Source organism: Sinocyclocheilus anshuiensis, unplaced genomic scaffold (assembly GCF_001515605.1).
Source record: "Sinocyclocheilus anshuiensis isolate Anshui unplaced genomic scaffold, SAMN03320099.WGS_v1.1 scaffold29, whole genome shotgun sequence".
NCBI classification, from domain to species: domain Eukaryota; kingdom Metazoa; phylum Chordata; class Actinopteri; order Cypriniformes; family Cyprinidae; genus Sinocyclocheilus; species Sinocyclocheilus anshuiensis.
Window position 1 is genome coordinate 1,028,477 of NW_015539835.1, and position 18,682 is coordinate 1,047,158.

Here is an 18,682-nt window from a genome sequence, read left to right on the forward strand (position 1 = left end):
TACAAATAATGAGGGCATAAAGTGTATTGCATAGGAACCTGTGTGTAACACATCCTGCACTATTTGTGTTATAGTTATATTTATAAAACAGCAGAAGCCTATAGTATGTCCTCATTAAGGTAACTACGCATGTGTGCGTGTGGTCCAGGTAAACCCTACATTACAGTATGTCTCCACAAGTATAGTAAAACCTTACATTTTTGCCATTGTTGGCTTATAAACCTTCATTACAGTATGTCTCCATAAGTATAGTAAAACCTTAAAATTTTGACCTTGTTGTTTTATAATCCTTGTGGAGCTTCTAATTTTTTTTTTAAAGTGTAAAAGTTTTCTGTGAGGGTTGTGTTTAGGGCATAAAATAGTTTGTACAGCAGAAAAATCATTATATCTATGAGAAGTCTCCACAAAACATGAAAACCCAACGTGTGCGTGTGTGTGTGTGTGTGTGTGTGTGTGTGTGTGTGTGTGTATTTAACCTCAGGTTACTCAAGGGGAACTGTCACTGTAATAAGTTCACTGTACATCACCATGGAGAAACCAGTAAATAACTTACTTTCTCACAAAATATAATGTGACCATGAAATTACATGCATAAAACATGTAAAATGAAAATGAAATTCCTTCACATCTGCTCCAACTCATCCATAAAATAGTGAATTAAAATGTTAAATTTATCACTACTAACATGATAAATGACTAATAAATCATACCTTGGCACAATTTGTATTTGTTAAAAAAGTTAGAAACATATAAATTAAGAACAACAGCATGAAACAGTTTTAATTCTGAATGGCTGATTTCTGACAGAGAGCAAGATAAAGATGGAGTGACAGAAGGTAATGCATTCTTAGCAGGAGCTTGTTGCTCTTGCAGTGCCCTTTTGATAACTGATCTGACCCACAGCAGACTTACGCTAATAGACTGTGACAAGTCTCTTTCCATTCTAATCCACATAGGCTAATGAACTATCAGTTTGAATTTCAGATGGACTATAAACTCCTCCTAACCCGCCTCACTTATTTTCAGAGTGAGAGTGAAACTTGGGAGGGAGAGGAAGAATGAGGCAAGCCACTGAATGATGTTATCTGGAGGCACTTGTCTGAGTTTTACAATGCTTGCTGAAGGAGAGAGGGTTTTACCTGGTCTGTGGAGTTTTGAAACCAAGGGGCCCATCCTTTGGAGCTTTTAATCCACAATTCTTTGTCACAGGGATTCTACAAAAGGGAGAGTTTCAAAAATAAAGGTAGGGACATTAAAGACTAATTATTTACATTAGAGTGATGAAAATATTTTGTGTTTGTGTGTGTGTATATTGAGCAGGTGTGGCTGTAAGACTTGGTCTTAATATTGGTAGAGACATTTCAAACTATGCAGATGCATGGTGGTTTTTTGCTTGTACAGTTCAATTGCGGGGTTTTGTTTTGTTTTTACACTGTGTAAGTATATGTTCTCTTTTGTGTTTTGTACAATGATTGAAAAATTCTGACATTACCAAATGTGTAAATAAGGCCTTTAATAATAAATAGCTAAGAAACATACATATAAATAGACACAGAAACATGCAATAGTAGATTATTCTCTCTTAACTTTTATAGGGAGCTGTCCCTAAATACCCAAAGTGTTTATGCAATACCTTTACCTAAACTTATAATACAATCAACATTATTTAATTATAAATATTATTCTTATTATTATTATTAATAATAATAATAATAAAATATTATTTATAAAATCACATTTTTGCTGTCGTTCATTATGGATTTTTCCTGTCAGAGTATATATACTAATAATGTTATTTTAGACACAATTTGAAATAACTTGTCCATGCAGCAGGACAGTACTGAGTCACAGCTATATATTATATTTGTGGTAATAAATATTAGTTAACAATTAAATATGACATTGTGTGACTTTAATGGTTAGAAACAGTCAGGAATGTGTCAGGGCCTCTGGCATGGGACAGTCATATAAATAGTTACTTTTTACATTATATGAATTTTTAATTCTCAATTTTAAGTCTCTACCTAATTTGTATGTAACTCTAATACACAATAATTTGCCCATTCATTTTGCAATTTTTTTCTGCTTTTTGTACAAAGGAGTTATTTGACAGGAATGAAAATGATGGAATATCCATTGGAATGATTTGTAAAGTAAGCAGGCATACTTAAGGCATAGGTCTTTGCATGATGCACATCCCATCCTGAATTTATAACACATAATTGATTATATTGTTTTGAAATTGTAAACATTTATAAACAGTATAAACAAAAAGTCAACTTGTCAGGTCATACACAATCAACTAAAACATATATCACATCATGCAGGGGAGAGTCAATGAAATTACTTTAACCCGACAGCAGTATTTTAGCAAATAAGATGTAGACTAAGGCTAAGCTGAAGACCTAGTTCATGCTGCTTAGGCTTGCTCTACATTCACAGCTTTAAAGTTTGGCAACAACATTAATGGTGAGTATTAATTGGATGAGAAAGTATCAAGGTCTTTGAGACTCAGCCAATCCGAGCAACAGGCCTATTATTTAGCACTTTTGTCTGTGAGAATGAATCATAGATTACCAGCACCTAAAGTGAACAGGAAGCAGGCTTTTTTAATGTTATGACGTAGTACAGTGCAATACAGCTGTCCATGGTATCAATGAAGAATAAAAGATGAATTTTCTGAGTTAAATACTGCATCTCTATGGACAGCATGATGTTGATTACCATGGAAAAATTCTCAGATGACCTAGTACTTCCATCAAGATTTTGAAGTGCACTTGTGACAAAAACTTTAGAGGAGTCATTGTATTAATAAATGGAACGAAACAGGTCACATTACAAGAAGAACTGACCTAGAAATGTATTCCCACCTCTAAAAACCAATTTAGACAACTTTAGAAACACTTTTTATTGAATTATTCATGTAAGTTTTTTTAACAAAAAATGTTAACAATATTAGTTTAATATTTCTTCATTCACATTTTTTAAACTTCCATTGTAAGTGCAAATTATTTTCTGTGGTAAATGGCAGCATGCCACAGAGGTTGTTGTTGCATTTAACCTGGCACAGTCATTTAAGGGTAGCTTCTTTACAGAATTCTGAGTAGATAAAAGGGAGATTATTACTTCTCGTTTAGCAGATAAGCATTTGTGAATACAAGCCTTGTTCTTAACCCCATGGACAGGTCAATAGACAGTTGTTGGATGTCAGTAACTCTTAAGTTTGTGGTTGATCCCTACTTGACATAAAGCCTGAGGCTACCTTGAAAGTAGGCATGACCTCAAAACAGTAAGGCTAATGCTAAAGCTAAATAAAAGACAATTAAAAGATATCACTAATAAGCAAATTATTTACACTCAATATATAGAAGAATAACTCTCTTTATCTTTGAATTTCTCAGACATGGATATGGGAGGTTTGGAGACTGTGGTGGCCAACTCGGCCTATGTGTCAGCACGCGGGAGTATAGACAGCGCTGCCGCAGCAACTATGCGTGACAAAAAATACCGCACCAAGCTCAACCTGCCACACATCAGACAATGTGAACATATGAAGACTACGGTGGATTCTTCCTTCGACAGTATGTGTGTACGCCAATCGATTGGTAAGCGCCTCTTTCAGCAATACCTTGAAAGCGAACCTGCTCACAAGAATTCTGTAGATTTGTGGAAAGACATTGAAGACTACAACGTTGCCCAGGAAAATGACCGAGCTAAGAAAGCACAGAAGATGGTCAACAAATACTACGAGTCTTCCTCCAAGAACTTTTGCGACTTCTTGGGGGACAAAGCTGTGAGCAGGGTGAAAGAGGACTACAAGAACATTCGAGGAGACCTGTTTAAAGAGAGTGAAAAGCATGTATAATTTTTGTCATGCCAATAAAGCACTCTTAAATTGAAATTGAAAAAAAAATTGAGTGAAAAGCAGCTTCTTGTCCAACTGGAAGCTAAAGCACTCAATGGCTTCAAGGACAGCATGTACTTTTTGCGTTACGTACAGTTTAAATGGCTGGAGAGCCAGCCTGTTACTGAAGATTGGTTCATGGATTTCAGAGTGCTTGGGAAAGGCGGATTTGGTGAGGTCCATGCTTGCCAAATGAAGGCGACAGGGAAGATGTATGCCAACAAGAAACTGAGCAAGAAGAGGTTGAAGAAACGTAAAGGTTATGACGTAAGGGAGAGAGTTTAATGCTTAATGCAAACCTTATTTGGCTTGATCCAGTGTCCAAACTTAGCTTTGGTACAGGCGGCCTAACTGCAGACCTCAAATCCCGATTAATATGGTTATCCCAAAACTGTACAAGTGGAGCAATCCCTTTTTTTGTGAATTTGGTGGCACTCCTTTACCACATAGTACACTCTAAAAAAATAAGGTTCTTCAGCGGTTCTTCAGCGGTTCTTTGGAGTGGTTAAGGTGCTATATAGCACCACTACCGTGTAAAGAACCTGTTAAGCCCCTGTATGGTTCTTCAGCGGTTCTTCAGCGGTTCTTTGGAGTCGATGATATATAGCACCATTTTTTTTTAGAGTGTAGGTAAAAGAGCAGTTTGGAATAAGGGGAAGAGACACATTGAGACATGAGATTAGATTAACTTTAGAGCATGGTATTAAGCAGCTCTAATCATAGTGTATTGGCTCAGTGCAAAGAGGCTTGCAGGCTCTGCTTGATACTCCACAAAGCAGCTCAGCTGCAACTGAGAAGCAGACAGAGAGATAAGGAAAAAGAAGAGGAATCCTTAAGGGTTAAAAGAAGAGAAAAAAATAGATTTCATTTGGAATGTCCACCTCAAAAAAGAAAGGAGAAAAGCAATGAAAACTAGAGAAACACAAGGAGCTAACCTACATGCCTAGAAAGGTATTAGCAGGGTAAATGGAATTAACCGTTTGCTAACGTTTATAGTCTCATCCGAGAACTGCTTACACTTTCTTGCTTGGAAATTCATCCCATTCTTGTCGCCAATTTTCTCGCTTATGATTGGCCGATTTCAGACCCGTTCTGAGACAAAAAAAAAAAAAGTCTGATTGTATTTGTATACTGAAGCTTTTAGATGGATTAAAAAAATACAGTTATCCTGGAAAAGCAAGGTATGTGGTTAACAAATACCTCTCAAAGAAATTACTTTAGGAAGAGTCAGTTTTTGCTGATGATGTAAGATATTGTACAGTTGGTCTTTGTCTTAAGGAGCCATAGCAACTGTTCTAGTCCTTATGGTTAATCTCCTGAAAACAACCCTCTAGTACCCATCCCTTTTTTTAAATAACTTTTTACCTACATGCATAACTAAATGTGGCAACCGTTTTTCCAAATCTTTTTCTTTTACCTCATTTTCCTTTGTCTGTTTTAATTTTTCTTGTTACTTGATTTCTCGTAGGGTGCTATTATTGAGAAGCGCATCCTGGCTAAAGTGCACAGTCGTTTCATTGTGACCCTGGCCTATGCTTTCCAGACCAAAATTGACCTCTGCCTGGTCATGACCATCATGAATGGTGGAGACCTCAGGTGTTACTTATATCTCTTTGTTTGAATAATGTGTATGTTTATGTGTGTGAGTGTTTGTGTGTACATGTCTGTACTTGTACAACTATCTTTCTGAGAGCCAGTTTGAGTTTTAGACCATAGCAGTGATGACCAAGAGAGTAAAGTGAGAACATTTTGGCCGGTCCTTAGGCCCCCCTTTAAAGGGCTGTTTAATGGTAAAGACTTGGTTTTATGGTCAAGGTTATAATTAGGTTAAGGTTTGGGTTAGGGTAAGGGTTAGGGTTAGTCACTTAGTTGTGATGGTTAGAGTAAGGGTCTATTGCATTGTGTCAATGAATGTCCTCACAAAGATACCTGTACAAATGTGTATATATGTGTACCTGGTATTCACTACATTATGGGGACCAAAAGTCAGCAATACCAGCAAATTTTGACCTTGTGGGGACATTTTTTGGTCTCCATGAGGAAACAAGCTTATAAATCATACAGAATTAAATGTTTTGAAAATCAGAAATAGCAGAAAGTTTTCTGTGAGAAAAATTGCAGTTTGTAAAGTATAAAAACCATTATGCCTATGGAATGTCCCCACAAAAAATAGAAACCAGTATGTGTGTGTGTAAAATGCCATAAACAGAAGCAGAATTCAGAATTTGCATTCAGTTTTTATTGATTTTTATTGTAGAATCTCACCAAACTTTGTACAACTGCACTTACAAAATACATTGAAATTGTACTTTGATATATACCATTGTACTGAATGATTAAAATATTTGTGTACTATGGTAGGGCTGGGTCTACACAGCGATAAATATACAGCATAGCTTTATTTTACACCAAGCAGAACACTATCGTCTACTTTCCAAATTCATATGGGCGTTTCCAGTTTTTTGTTGGCAGTTTTGTTGATTATAGTGGGAGTGTAACTACCTACACTACTTACACAGGGGCGCAAAAATTGTGTATGCAGTATATGCAGTGCATAGGGGCCGCCGCACGAGGGGAGGTGCCATTTTGCCAAAATCATTCTGTGAAAATCTCCTTTAAAAAAATTCTATACATAATCAAAAGCTTATTTTTCAAAAATAATAAAAGGAAACATTTTATTTTATATATTTTTTTAGCATTTTACACAAGTTCAAATTGATTTTTTTATCATGTGGGTACAGAAAAAGACAAAGGGAAAAAGAACAATACATTAAAATAAAGTGAACAAACAAAGATTGGTAGCTTGACCTAAGCTTACCCTTTTTTCACTGTAAGTCATGAAGTCAATCAACAATTAATGTTGTTGCTTGAGAGGGCAAAGTGAATGACCAAAATATCAGTTAATTTCCTTTTATTTCTGTCGCTCAAAAAAAAATTGTGTTATGTTTGTGAATGGGGGTTCAGTTTATATTCAGAGAAACTGAGGAGATTGTTAACAAGAATGTAAACTATACCTTTTGCCAAAAATCAATGTTTTGAATTAAAAATAGGTCATTTTTTTGTGTGATTCATGTAGACCCGATGAGTTGCTAATTCATACATAAGTACAAAAAAGTGCTGAAATTGTTTATGTTTTTAGTGATTTTTACATGTTATAATAGTGATTTTATAATGTGTAAATATAAATCCAAAAGCAAAACACGTGAAAAGGACTATAGGCAACTTCTATTCCACTTCCAGGCACATTTTCCATGAATTATCTCTATGAATATAAAAAAGAGAGTTTTACATAAAATGTTCTAGTTTTATATAAAATATAGAAAAAATATAAATAATTTTGAGACAAATAAATAAAAAATACTAGAAATAAGAACATACGGGGGCGACAATACTGATCTTCCACACCCCTCAGCAAATATGCAGTTGTGCCCCTGTAGGTACATTGTAACTGTATTTTGTTAACAATGCAATTTAGTGCACCAACTGATGTACATTGTGTGCAACTGTCCACATATTGCTTATTTTATAATGGCTGCAAATGTTCCTCATGCAGCCTATAATGTAGATGTCATTATGTTTTTAAAGTATTTAAGGCACAAGAAGAAAAAATAGCCATAATATGATTATGTACTATTTAAAACATTTTAAATCATTTAATAATTATAATTAATCATTTAATTTTAGTTGAATTTTTTTTAAATATTTAAATATTTTGTAATATGGATTTTGGTAATAATGCCTATTCCTATATTATATATGTTACATAGTAATTGAAGGCACTTTCAGGAACACTTAAAAAAAGCTAAATATTTCTAATATAATATATATGAATTTCCAACATAAAATATATGAAAAACATATATATACACATATATAAAACATATAATATATTTTATGTTGATAAGCCCAAAAATCTGAAAACAAAATTGGCAATCAATTGTGTGTGCATTAATTAAGAATGCTTGCTTTGTGTCTGTAAGAATTGTAGCAGCTTTCCTCCTAATCCAGCATAATCTGTGGAGATAATCTGAGCGGCAGCAATGATATTCTGGAGGTGTAGTGTCTGTTTGTGTCACAACCCATTATCTCTGGGCTCATCTCACAAGGTTTAGAAGGTCATGTGTGTTTAATATTCTTGGATAACATTTAAATGTTAGATGTGCTCCAGTGTCCACGCAGTCATCACCTCAATACAAGTTCTGAGACTGAACACTTTAAGATGATTTGATCAAGATGCAAGACCCCCAAAATAGCTTTAACTAGCTAATGGCTAGTTTAGACACATGTATCTTGGGACCACAATGTCATAGAGACTTGAGGTTGGGCTCTTTTGAGCATTGTGTCAGCAAGTGTTGCATGGAAAAAAGCCACTTACCTTTTCCTCCTCTGGAAATGTCAAAATCTATTTAGCAAATATTACATATTCTTCTTTTACCCATAGTTTGTCCAAACTCTTAAACTCCATTCCTTGCTCTGAATTTATAGATACCATATGTATAATGTGGATGAGAAGAATCCAGGCTTTAATGAAAATAGAGCTTGTTATTACATGGCTCAGATCATCTGCGGACTTGAGCATTTGCACCAGCACAGGTTTGTGTACAGAGACCTCAAGCCAGAGAATGTCCTCTTAGATGATATAGGTAAGAAACACGCTGAAACTCACCTAACTGCTTAACTGCTTGCCTTCCCACTTCACACTCCACTGTTTCTGAATGTTTTTGTTGTTGTTATTTTAGGACATGTGCGTCTCTCTGATCTGGGGTTGGCTGTTGAATTACCACCAGGAAAAGATAAAACACAGGGATATGCTGGGACCCCAGGTCAGAGCCTTTTCATGTCATTTATTCTAAAATAGTGTCTTTGCTTGCATGAATGAATGAATTAATTAATTAATCATTTATATAGTGCTTTATTGTGTATCGCTGTACACCCAAAGTGCATTACAATCATATCATGGGATCTCTCCTCAACCACCACCAGTGTGCAGTATCCACCTGGATGATCCGACGGCAGCCACAGTACAACGGCGCCAGTGTGCTCACCACACACCAGCTATAGGTTGAGAGGAGAGAGAGAAAGAGCCAATTCAATGGATGGGGGTTATTAGGAGACCATGATTGACAAGGGCCAGTGGAGAGAGTTTGGCCAGGACACCGGGGATACACCCCTACTCTTTTCGAGATGTGCCATGGCATTTTTAATGACCACAGAGAATCAGGACCTCGGTTTAACGTCTCATCCAAAGGATGGTGCTTTTTACAGTATAGTGTCCCCGTCACTATACTGGGGTATTAGTACTCACACAGACCACAGTGTGAGCACCCCCTGCTGATCTCACTAACACCTCTTCCAGCAGCAACCTAGTTTTCCCAGGAGGTCTCCCATCCAGGTACTGACCAAGCTCAACTATGCTTAGCTTCAGTGGGCAACCAATCTTGGGCTACAGGGTGATGTGGGTGTGAATGGAGTGTTGAAACTGAGGGAGAAAAGTGAAGGGCCCCCTCATAACAGTAAAATAATTAAACATTTGAAGTCCCATTCTGAGTTTAAAAAAAGAGGAAATGCTCATTTAATTTATGATTGTCCATACACTTCAATTATTATAATCATATCTGTGTTTACCTTTGTGCTGACCAATTGTGTTTACAGTACTTGTCAAAAATTAAAAAATATTATGATTTTTAAATGTTTTTAAGGAAGTCTCATGCTCACCAAGGCTGCATTTATTTGATCAAATGTATACAGTAATACAGGAATATTGTGAAATATTATTATAATTTGAAATAACTTTTTTCTCATTTAATATATTTAAAATGTAATGTATTTCTCTAAGGCTAAATTTTCAGCATTATTACTCCAGTCTTCAGTGTCACATGATCTTTCAGAAATCATTCTAATATGCTAATTTGCTGCTCATTTATTATTGGTGCTTAGCAGTGTTGGGAGTAACGCGTTACAAAATTAATGCATTACAGTAACGGATTACTTTTTGCTGTAACGCAGTAGTGTAAGGCATTACTAATCAATTTTCAGTAATATTTTACTCGGTACATGTTCAGTAACGCTTGCGTTACAACACACTTTTAGCCCAAAATTGAATTGTTCAAAGAAAAGAAAAAAACAGCAAGACCGCGAGATATTAAATGGGTCATATGATGCTGCACTTATACTGTCTTTTTACGCAGTGAGTTGCATCGCGCCGCGTAAACATAAAACCATGTCTGCATTTCTGGTCGGAGAAATGACAAACTACAAACGCTACTCTACATTGCTCAGAACTCGGGTTTGAATCGTCAGTGGCAAATTCTTTAAATATAAAAAACGTACTTACAATCTGTTAGTCAGAACAGCCAGCATTGTAGTCTACTCTACCAGGATCAGGAAACAGTCCTCCATAAAATGCGCTGGACACATCGGCTACTGGCCCGACAGTGGAAATGCGGCATGATTTCGGCCTCCGTCTGTGCTCGAGGTCCGAGGCTATTAGCCCCGCCGGGCTCGCTGTAAGCCCCGGCTCGCACTGGCCAGTGGAAAAGCGGCTAATGGGTGAAGATGGCAGAAGACTGTACATTCGCGAGATGGACGTATGCGCATCTTGTCATGGCTTTAGAGTTTACATATAGTCCTGTTGTGTCTAATATGAATAGACCCAAGCTATTCACAGATATTGCCAGATAATCACTTTACCTCTACCATACTTTTAACAGACTTGGATCGTTTGTGATTCTGGCTGTCATCCTTTCTTGCATTGTCTTGAGCCTTCACATTGCCAATTATAAGCTATATTGTTAGTAGCCTGGATAGCCCACAGTCATTATTATACACCATATCGCCCTCTACTAGATGTAAAATGCTCTGCAGTACATTTTGTCATTTTAGAATGTTAAGTTCTACTTCTGTAGTTATTTTAGTGAAAGTAACTCAAAAGTAATACAGGAGTCATGTAACACATTACAATTCTGAGACAGTAATATTGTAAGGTAAGGAATTACTTTTAAATAACAGTAACAAGTAATCTATAATGTATTACAGTTTGGAAGTAACTTGCACAACACTGGTGCTTAGTTATTGATAATCTTTCTTATTATTATCAATGTTACAAACAGTTTTTGTTGCTTAATACAGTATTTTGTGGAAACATTTTTCAGGATTTTTTTGATGAATAGAAAGTTCAAAATAACTTTTATTTGAGCATTCATTTGAAATAGAATATTATACTGTAAATGTTTTTACTGTAACTTTTTTATCAATTTAATGTATATTTGTTGAATTAAAGCATCAATTTCTATTGAAAACACACACACACCCCAAATATTTGAATGGTAGTATATCATGGTTTCTGCATAAATATTAAGTAGCACAACTGTTTTCAACACTGATAATAAGAAATGTTTCTCCAGGAGCAAATCAGCATATTAGAATGATTTCTGAAGGATCACGTGACACTGAAGACTGAAGACTAATGACGCTGAAAAATCAGTTTTTGCATCACAGAAATAAATAACATTTTACAATGTATTGCCATAGAAAACAGTTATTTTAAATTGTAATACTATTTCGCAATATGATAGGGTTTTTATTGTATTTTGATCACATAAATGCAGCATTGGTGAGCATAAAAGTCATTTAAAAATCGGACATGCTGAGAGCTCAGAGATGGCCTCCTTGGCCGTGACAGGGCAAACTGTGAGTTCAGAGACAGCCTCTTTAGCCCTGACATGTTCACGTGTGACCACCATGGTCAAAACAGGACAAACAGGAAACTCACAGGCTGGCGCCAACACAGGACTGAGTTCTGGGCCTTGAGCGAGCTCTGGAGCGGATTCATGAACTGGAGAGTGCTCTGAAGCAGACTCATAGACTGGAGCAGGCTCTGGAGTGGACTCATGGACTGGAACCGGCTCTGGAGCGGACTCATGGTCTGGAGCAGACTCGTAGACTGGAGCAGGCTCTGGAGCAGACTCATGGACTGGAGAGGGCTCTGGAGCGGACTCATGGACTGGACCAGGCTCTGGAGAGGACTCGTGGACTGGAACAGGCTCTGGAGCAGACTCGTAGTCTGGAGCGGACTCGTGGACTGGAGCAAGCTCTGGAGCGGACTCATGGACTGGAACAGGCTCTGGAGCGGACTCATGGACTGGAGCAAGCTCTGGAGCGGACTCATGGACTGGAACAGGCTCTGGAGCGGACTCATGGACTGGAGCAAGCTCTGGAGCGGACTCATGGACTGGAACAGGCTCTGGAGCGGACTCATGGACTGGAGCAAGCTCTGGAGCGGACTCATGGACTAGAGCTCATGATGGTACAGTACAGCTGACGGAGGGAGGACCACTGGGTTGGACAGCACTGGGGCCACAGGGTTTGAGAGCGTTGAGGCCACCGGAGTGCCAGCTGATCACACTGACATCATTGGTGGATCCATTACACTGGCCATTAGTTTTATCTGTCTTGGCCCAAGCTCTGCATACGCAGGAGCTTGTGTTCTATAGTCCCACCCAAAAAAATCCTTAGGGGAAACTTGCATGGCGGCCATGGCGTAACGAGGCTCTGGTGTGGTGGCCATGATGGGTCGAGGCTCTGGAGTGGCGGCCATATTGGGTCGAGGCTCTGGTGTGGTGGCCACGGTGTGACGAGGCTCTGATGTGGCGGCCATCTTGGCTGATGACTCACACCGTGTCTACACTGGACGCGAGCGGCTCGGCGCGACACGACAAATCCCAGACAGTAAACTGCTGCCGCATTCTATTTATGACGTATTTGACACAAATTTCAAATGATTTTCAACGGTTGCTTTGTCGCATCCGGTGTAGACAGACTTTAGCTGTTGCGGCGCAGCGTGGCGTGACACGACAACTGTCGCATCTGGTGTAGACACGGTGTGAGTCATCAGCCAAGATGGCCGCCACATCAGAGCCTCGTCCCGTCATGGCCACCACTCCAGAGCCTCGACCCAACATGGCTGCCATGCCAAAGCCTCTCCACATCATGGCCACCATGCCAGAGCCTCGTCACATCATGGCCGCATCGCATGCGATTTATCGTGCAGCCCTAGTGTGGTGGGTACTGTAGGATTGCAGGGTTCTGGGTTCGGGCCAATTCCAGGCTTGGAGCCCTCCCACGCAAAATACGCATAAATTATTTCATGTACGTGTGAACTCATGAACCAACCAATGACAGAGATGAGCAGAGGAACAAGAACCAAACAGAAGGCAGAACAAAAGACCACATGACAAAACAATAAACCAATGAAAGCATGACACATGAAGGAACAGGGAATCACATGACTAACAGAGCATGACTGTGGCAAAACTACAAAATAAAAGACATGAAAACAGGAACGTACACCAACATCCAAAACCAACCGTAAAACAAAGCAACTTTACAGTGATAAACAGGAAAATAATGATTCGGTGATCTAGTAAACAGAATTTGATTCTACTGTAAAGCAACTCAATAGTAAAAGACAATAGTAAACAGTCAGTATTCAGTTGAAATCAGTTCAGTGTTGATTCAATTTGGTTCAATAACTGTGTAAAATTCATCAATTAAGGAATGACTCCAGTTCATCTATATAGCAGCTCTGGAGAAAACAGTAATGTCATCACCCAGCTCAGTTTAGTTCTCATCTAATAGTGTCTGTGCAGTCAAGTCAAAGTTTACAACTTATTAATGTGTTTATAGGTAGAATTACTTCAAGTTCAAGTAAAGCAGTCACAGAAACAATTTGTCATGGCTTTGAGGTCAAGTTAATCAAGTCAGTTAAATAGTTAACATCCTGTTATACCTACACTCACTGACACAGTGCTGAAACTTTACTTGATTTATTAAAAAATAAATAAATAAATTGAACCCACTGCATATCAGCTATAGTGCATATGAACATGCTTGCTTGTGCACATATAAATGTACTTATGTAAATTACTTCCTATTTTTTTTGAAAGAAAATGTGTCACTTATTCATGCAAAATGCTATGCTAATGCAAGAGATTTCTGGGTGGTTGCTAAAGTGTTCTGAGTGTTTTTTATCACAATGCTTTGGGATTTCTAGATGGTTGCTTACTGACCCACACGGTGCTTTGAGTAAAAGCAGCTTCTGCCAAACTCATAAATGTATATACAATACGATCATCGGTTTAAGAGACAATTGCCTGTAGGACAGTTCTCGAAGTGGGCAGCTCAGGACACAAGTCAAGAAGCAAGACCAAATCCTAAATTCTAATTAGACCACTAATATGACTGCAGTGTAGGAGAAGCCATAGGTGCATAGGAGGAGGCAGCACTCGCCATGGGGCATCAGTCAGAAGACTGCGATGAAGGACATTGTAGGACTGAACAGAACTGAATCAAATCAGAAAATTCACAGCACAGCATATAGTACTATAGTGATGTAATAGATGTGTACAGTATGTATGTAGCTGTAAAATTTATTAAAATAGTGCTTCAAAACTGATAAAAAATATATAATTATGCATGGCACAAAACAGATTAATAACAAGAAATACACAGACATTCTACATTGAACATCATTCAGTAGACAATTGAAGTAAATAAAATTGTATATTCAATTAAATTTTAACCATCTGAAACATTAAATATTATTAAGAAAATATTTATGTGTCTGATGACATATGTGGACAATATTAATGATTCCTTTCATGCTGACCATTTAGAATTTATATTCTCCAAAAAAATAAATTATATTAAATAGATATGATTAAATATATGATATATATACAGTATATATATTGTAACAGGGTGAAGAATCACACGACAGGGAAATCTTAATCAATACCCCGGAGGGTGGATTTATTGGTGTGGTGGGTGGTAGGGAGAAAGGTCCAGGTAGGTGCTCCGGTGCCGTGAGTGCTCTCTTCCGTCTTCCCAGTGCAGAGGGTCCGTGCAGTGCTCCTGTGGGGCTGGTCGGTCACACGCTGCTGCGAAAGCTGCCCCTTCCTGGTCAAGTCTGTCAGGGAGGCGGCTAAATAGGAGAAGTTGGGGATGAAGCAGCGATAATACCCCGCCAACCCTAAAAAGGCTCGTACCTGGGTCTTGGTTTCGGGTCTCGGAGTGGAGCGTACCGCCTCCACCTTCTTCTCCTGCGGCCGAATGAGACCCTGTCCCACCTGGAACCCCAGGTACTTCGCCTCGGAGAGGGCAAGGTGGCATTTCCGAGGGTTGGCGGTGAGTCCCGCCCTCCGGAGCTCCGAGAGCACCCTCTGTAACCGGTCCAGGTGGTCTTCCCATGCCTCGGAGTGGATCACGACGTCGTCCAGATAGGCCGCGGCGTAGGACTGATGGGGCCGCAACAGGATGTCCATCATCCGCTGGAACGTGGCGGGTGCCCCGTGGAGGCCAAAAGGAAGGGTCCGGTACTGCCAGTGGCCACTAGGGGTAGAGAAAAGTCTTAGGTTTAGCATCCTCAGAGAGGGGTACCTGCCAGTAGCCTTTGGTGAGGTCCAACGTAGAAATATACCGGGCCCTTCCCAGCCGGTCCAATAGCTCATCCACCCGCGCATGGGGTATCCGTCGAACTCGGAAACCTCGTTGAGGCGACGGAAGTCGTTGCAGAAACGGAGGGTGCCGTCCTGCTTCGGAACCATCACGATTGGGCTTGACCACGGGCTGCGTGATGGTTCTATCACCCCCAACTTCAGCATTTGTTGGATCTCTTCCTCTATAGCTCGCCGACGAGCCTCAGGGATGCGGTAGGGCCGTTGCCTGACGACGACCCCTGGTGGCGTCCGGATGTCGTGCTGCAGGACGTTGGTCCGCCCGGGAAGAGAGGAGAACACATCAGAGAACTGACCGACCAGGTGCTGCAGCTCCCTCTTCTGGGCAGCCGAGAGGTGGGGGTTGACGTCAACAACCACGGGATCAGAGATGGAAAAAAGGTGAGGTGAAGAAGATCGCTTGTCGGTGATTCTTCACTGATTTGCCAACATTCTCCACCAGTGTAATGGGGTGAAGAATCACACGATAAGGAAATCTTAATCAATACCCTGGAGAGTGGATTTATTGGTGTGGTGGGTGGTAGGGAGAAAGGTCCAGGTAGGTGCTCCGGTGCCGTGAGTGCTCTCTTCCGTCTTCCCAGTGCAGAGGGTCCGTGCAGTGCTCCTGTGGGGCTGGTCGGTCACACGCTGCTGTCTGTGGGAGAAATGAGAGGGCGAGTTAGTGCTCAGTCTCATGGAGAAGTCTCCCAGATGGCAGGGCTTGCGTGGCTTATGTGGCCGCCGCCTGATGAGCTGCAGCTGTGACCGATCAGCCTGTGATGAGGACGGCCAGGTGTTCCTCGCTTGTTTCCAGGGCGACGCTGATGCAGCTTCGGTACATATATATATATATATATATATATATGTTAAATTTATGAGAGCACAGGTCAGATGTATGGTCACACAGGTCACATGGTAGTCTGGATGTAACAATATATGTTAAAAATGGCTTTCAAAAATTGGTGGTGGACAGCATCAGAAGTTTAATTGGTGATGTCAAATTTACAAAATGGATCAAAAGTCTAGGAAAAGAAGACAAGGACACATCTATTCTTTATATTTCTGTTCCTGGAAAATAAACAAGAGAAAAACATATTTTTAAGCCAGCATCGCAAAAGGCCCTGGTTAGATGTAAGTAACATATATGTCTCCTCCACAGGTTTCATGGCTCCAGAACTGCTACAGAAGAAAGAGTATGACTACACTGTAGACTACTTCACTCTTGGGGTCACTCTATATGAGATGGTTGCCGCCAAGGGACCTTTCAGGTGTCGTGGAGAGCAGGTAGACATACTCCTGTGAACACTTTGGCTCTCTGTTAAGGGGCTTTCACACTGACAGTGATTTGCAGTGACAAATCAGAAGTTATTGATTGTCAATGAGAGAAATCAAATGACAGCAATTTGAGGCATCCTCACTCATCTTTGTTCAACTACATCTGCTCTTTTTCTGTATCACAGGTGGACAACAATGAAGTGACACGGCGCATCCTGAATGACCCAGTCTCATACCCCCCAACCTTCAGCCAAGAGCTTAAAGACCTCTGTGAAGGACTGATCGAGAAAGATCCAGAGAAGAGACTTGGCTTCAAGAACAATGAGTGTGCTGAACTGAAGAACCAGTCCTTCTTTAAAGAGCTCAACTGGGGGAGATTAGAGGCTGGTATGGTCCATTAGAGTTATAGTTAGTGAAGGATATGCATCATAAACTACTTAAACTCCTTAAATGGTATTGAAAAGTTATTTTAAATTTTTTTTTTTTTTTTGTAAATAGTTTTCTTTGAAGTGCCATATATGTAAATATAATGGTATATGAATATGGGGTAACACTTAGCTTTACAGTGTCCCTGTTACATGTTACATGTACTTACTGGGGTAATAACAGTAAGTTATGGTACTAAACCAAACCCTAAGTCTAACCCTAACCCTATAGCAAGTACATGTTGTTATTTATTATTACACAGTACCTAAATATAAAATTACACTGTAATAAGGGCATCTTAAAATAAAGTGTAACTGAATTTAGTACTCATAAAGAACAAAGATATGTATCAAAGTATCATCTGATACCATCATTGCACAATGGTACTCCCCTTTTTTAGGTATTATAATTTTTTTTTTTGAAGTTTTACATCTTTAAAAAATCTTTTCTTTTCTTATTTTGCACAGGTATGCTTCCTCCTCCTTTTGTCCCAGATGCTAAGATGGTCTATGCCAAAGACATTGATGATGTGGGAGCATTCAGCACCATCAAAGGTGTTGTGATTGACAACAAAGACAATGAATTCTACAATGAGTTTGCAACTGGGAACGTACCAATTCCATGGCAGGAGGAGATGATTGAGACAGGTGTGTTTGGGGAGCTTAACGTCTGGGGACAAAATGGAAAACTGCCGAATGATCTGGATCCCAACTATGTGGAAGCAAAAGGAGGGGGATGTGTTCTACTGTGAACTAGAAATGAAAAAGAAAAAAGAAAAGAAAAGAAAATGGTGGGTGCACAGGAAATGATTCATGGTGAACAACAAAGGCATGAATTATGTGCTCAGTGTGAAGAAAGATAGTGTAACTCAGAAGGTCTCCATATGTATGTACTGGAATAAATGTTTTTCTTAAATCAATTAATACATAGTAAGCAAATCACCCCAAGTTCTGACATTCTGTAAAAATTATGATTTTTATTTTTAGTTGTTCTGATAGCTGAATTATTGTAATATACATGAAGTAACATAATGTTATCTGTGTTTGTCCATTTACAGTTTCAAGAGGGAATTTTTGGTCATGGAGGATGTTAGCATAAAAAGAGGAATTAAACCTAGTAAATGGAAAATGAAGGAACTGAAAAAGTAACACAAATCAGCATACATGTCATAGAGGAAGTGAGATCCTTGTTTACTTTTATGGTTAAAATATATTTTTCTAGATATTTTAAAAGATATTCTGTTTACTGTTTGTCAACACATTGATTTTTTTGGATTTATAATACATTTGGTTGTGTAGCAGTCTCGTTAAGCTTGACTATAACAATAAAATATTTTTATGTAGGAAAGTAGAGTCTTGTGCTTTTATGGTCAGTCTGGAATCAGCTGCCTTGCTGAAATGTTGAACTGGGAGTTTTCAGTTGTTTAAAGCTAAAGCGAGACATGGAAATTCATGCTTTTTTTTTTTTCTTACAGCAATCTTTGTATAACTCAACAATATGATACAATACAATACAATACAATTCAATACAATACAATACAAATCAATGTAATATAATATAATATAATATAATATAATATAATATA

At 38.9% G+C, this 18,682-nt stretch overlaps 1 protein-coding gene across 1 annotated transcript; it reads left to right on the plus strand.

The window, feature by feature from the left end:
• Positions 1-995: 995 nt before the first annotated feature.
• grk1b (G protein-coupled receptor kinase 1 b) lies at positions 996-17,869 on the plus strand. Its single transcript, XM_016480615.1, has 9 exons — positions 996-1,243; positions 3,402-3,859; positions 3,929-4,171; positions 5,373-5,500; positions 8,390-8,547; positions 8,644-8,727; positions 16,556-16,680; positions 16,857-17,058; positions 17,565-17,869. The coding sequence occupies exons 2-9, from the start codon at positions 3,404-3,406 to the stop codon at positions 17,846-17,848; spliced, it is 1,680 nt and encodes a 559-aa protein (XP_016336101.1). The 5' UTR covers positions 996-1,243; positions 3,402-3,403; the 3' UTR covers positions 17,849-17,869.
• Positions 17,870-18,682: the final 813 nt, after the last annotated feature.

Coding starts and splice junctions, on each gene's coding strand:
- grk1b (XM_016480615.1), top strand. CDS start 3,404: ATGGATATGGGAGGTTTGGAGACTGTGGTGGCCAACTCGGCCTATGTG. Junction 4,172..5,372: donor AGAAACGTAAAGGTTATGAC/GTAAGGGAGAGA, acceptor GATTTCTCGTAG/GGTGCTATTATTGAGAAGCG. Junction 16,681..16,856: donor TCAGGTGTCGTGGAGAGCAG/GTAGACATACTC, acceptor TCTGTATCACAG/GTGGACAACAATGAAGTGAC.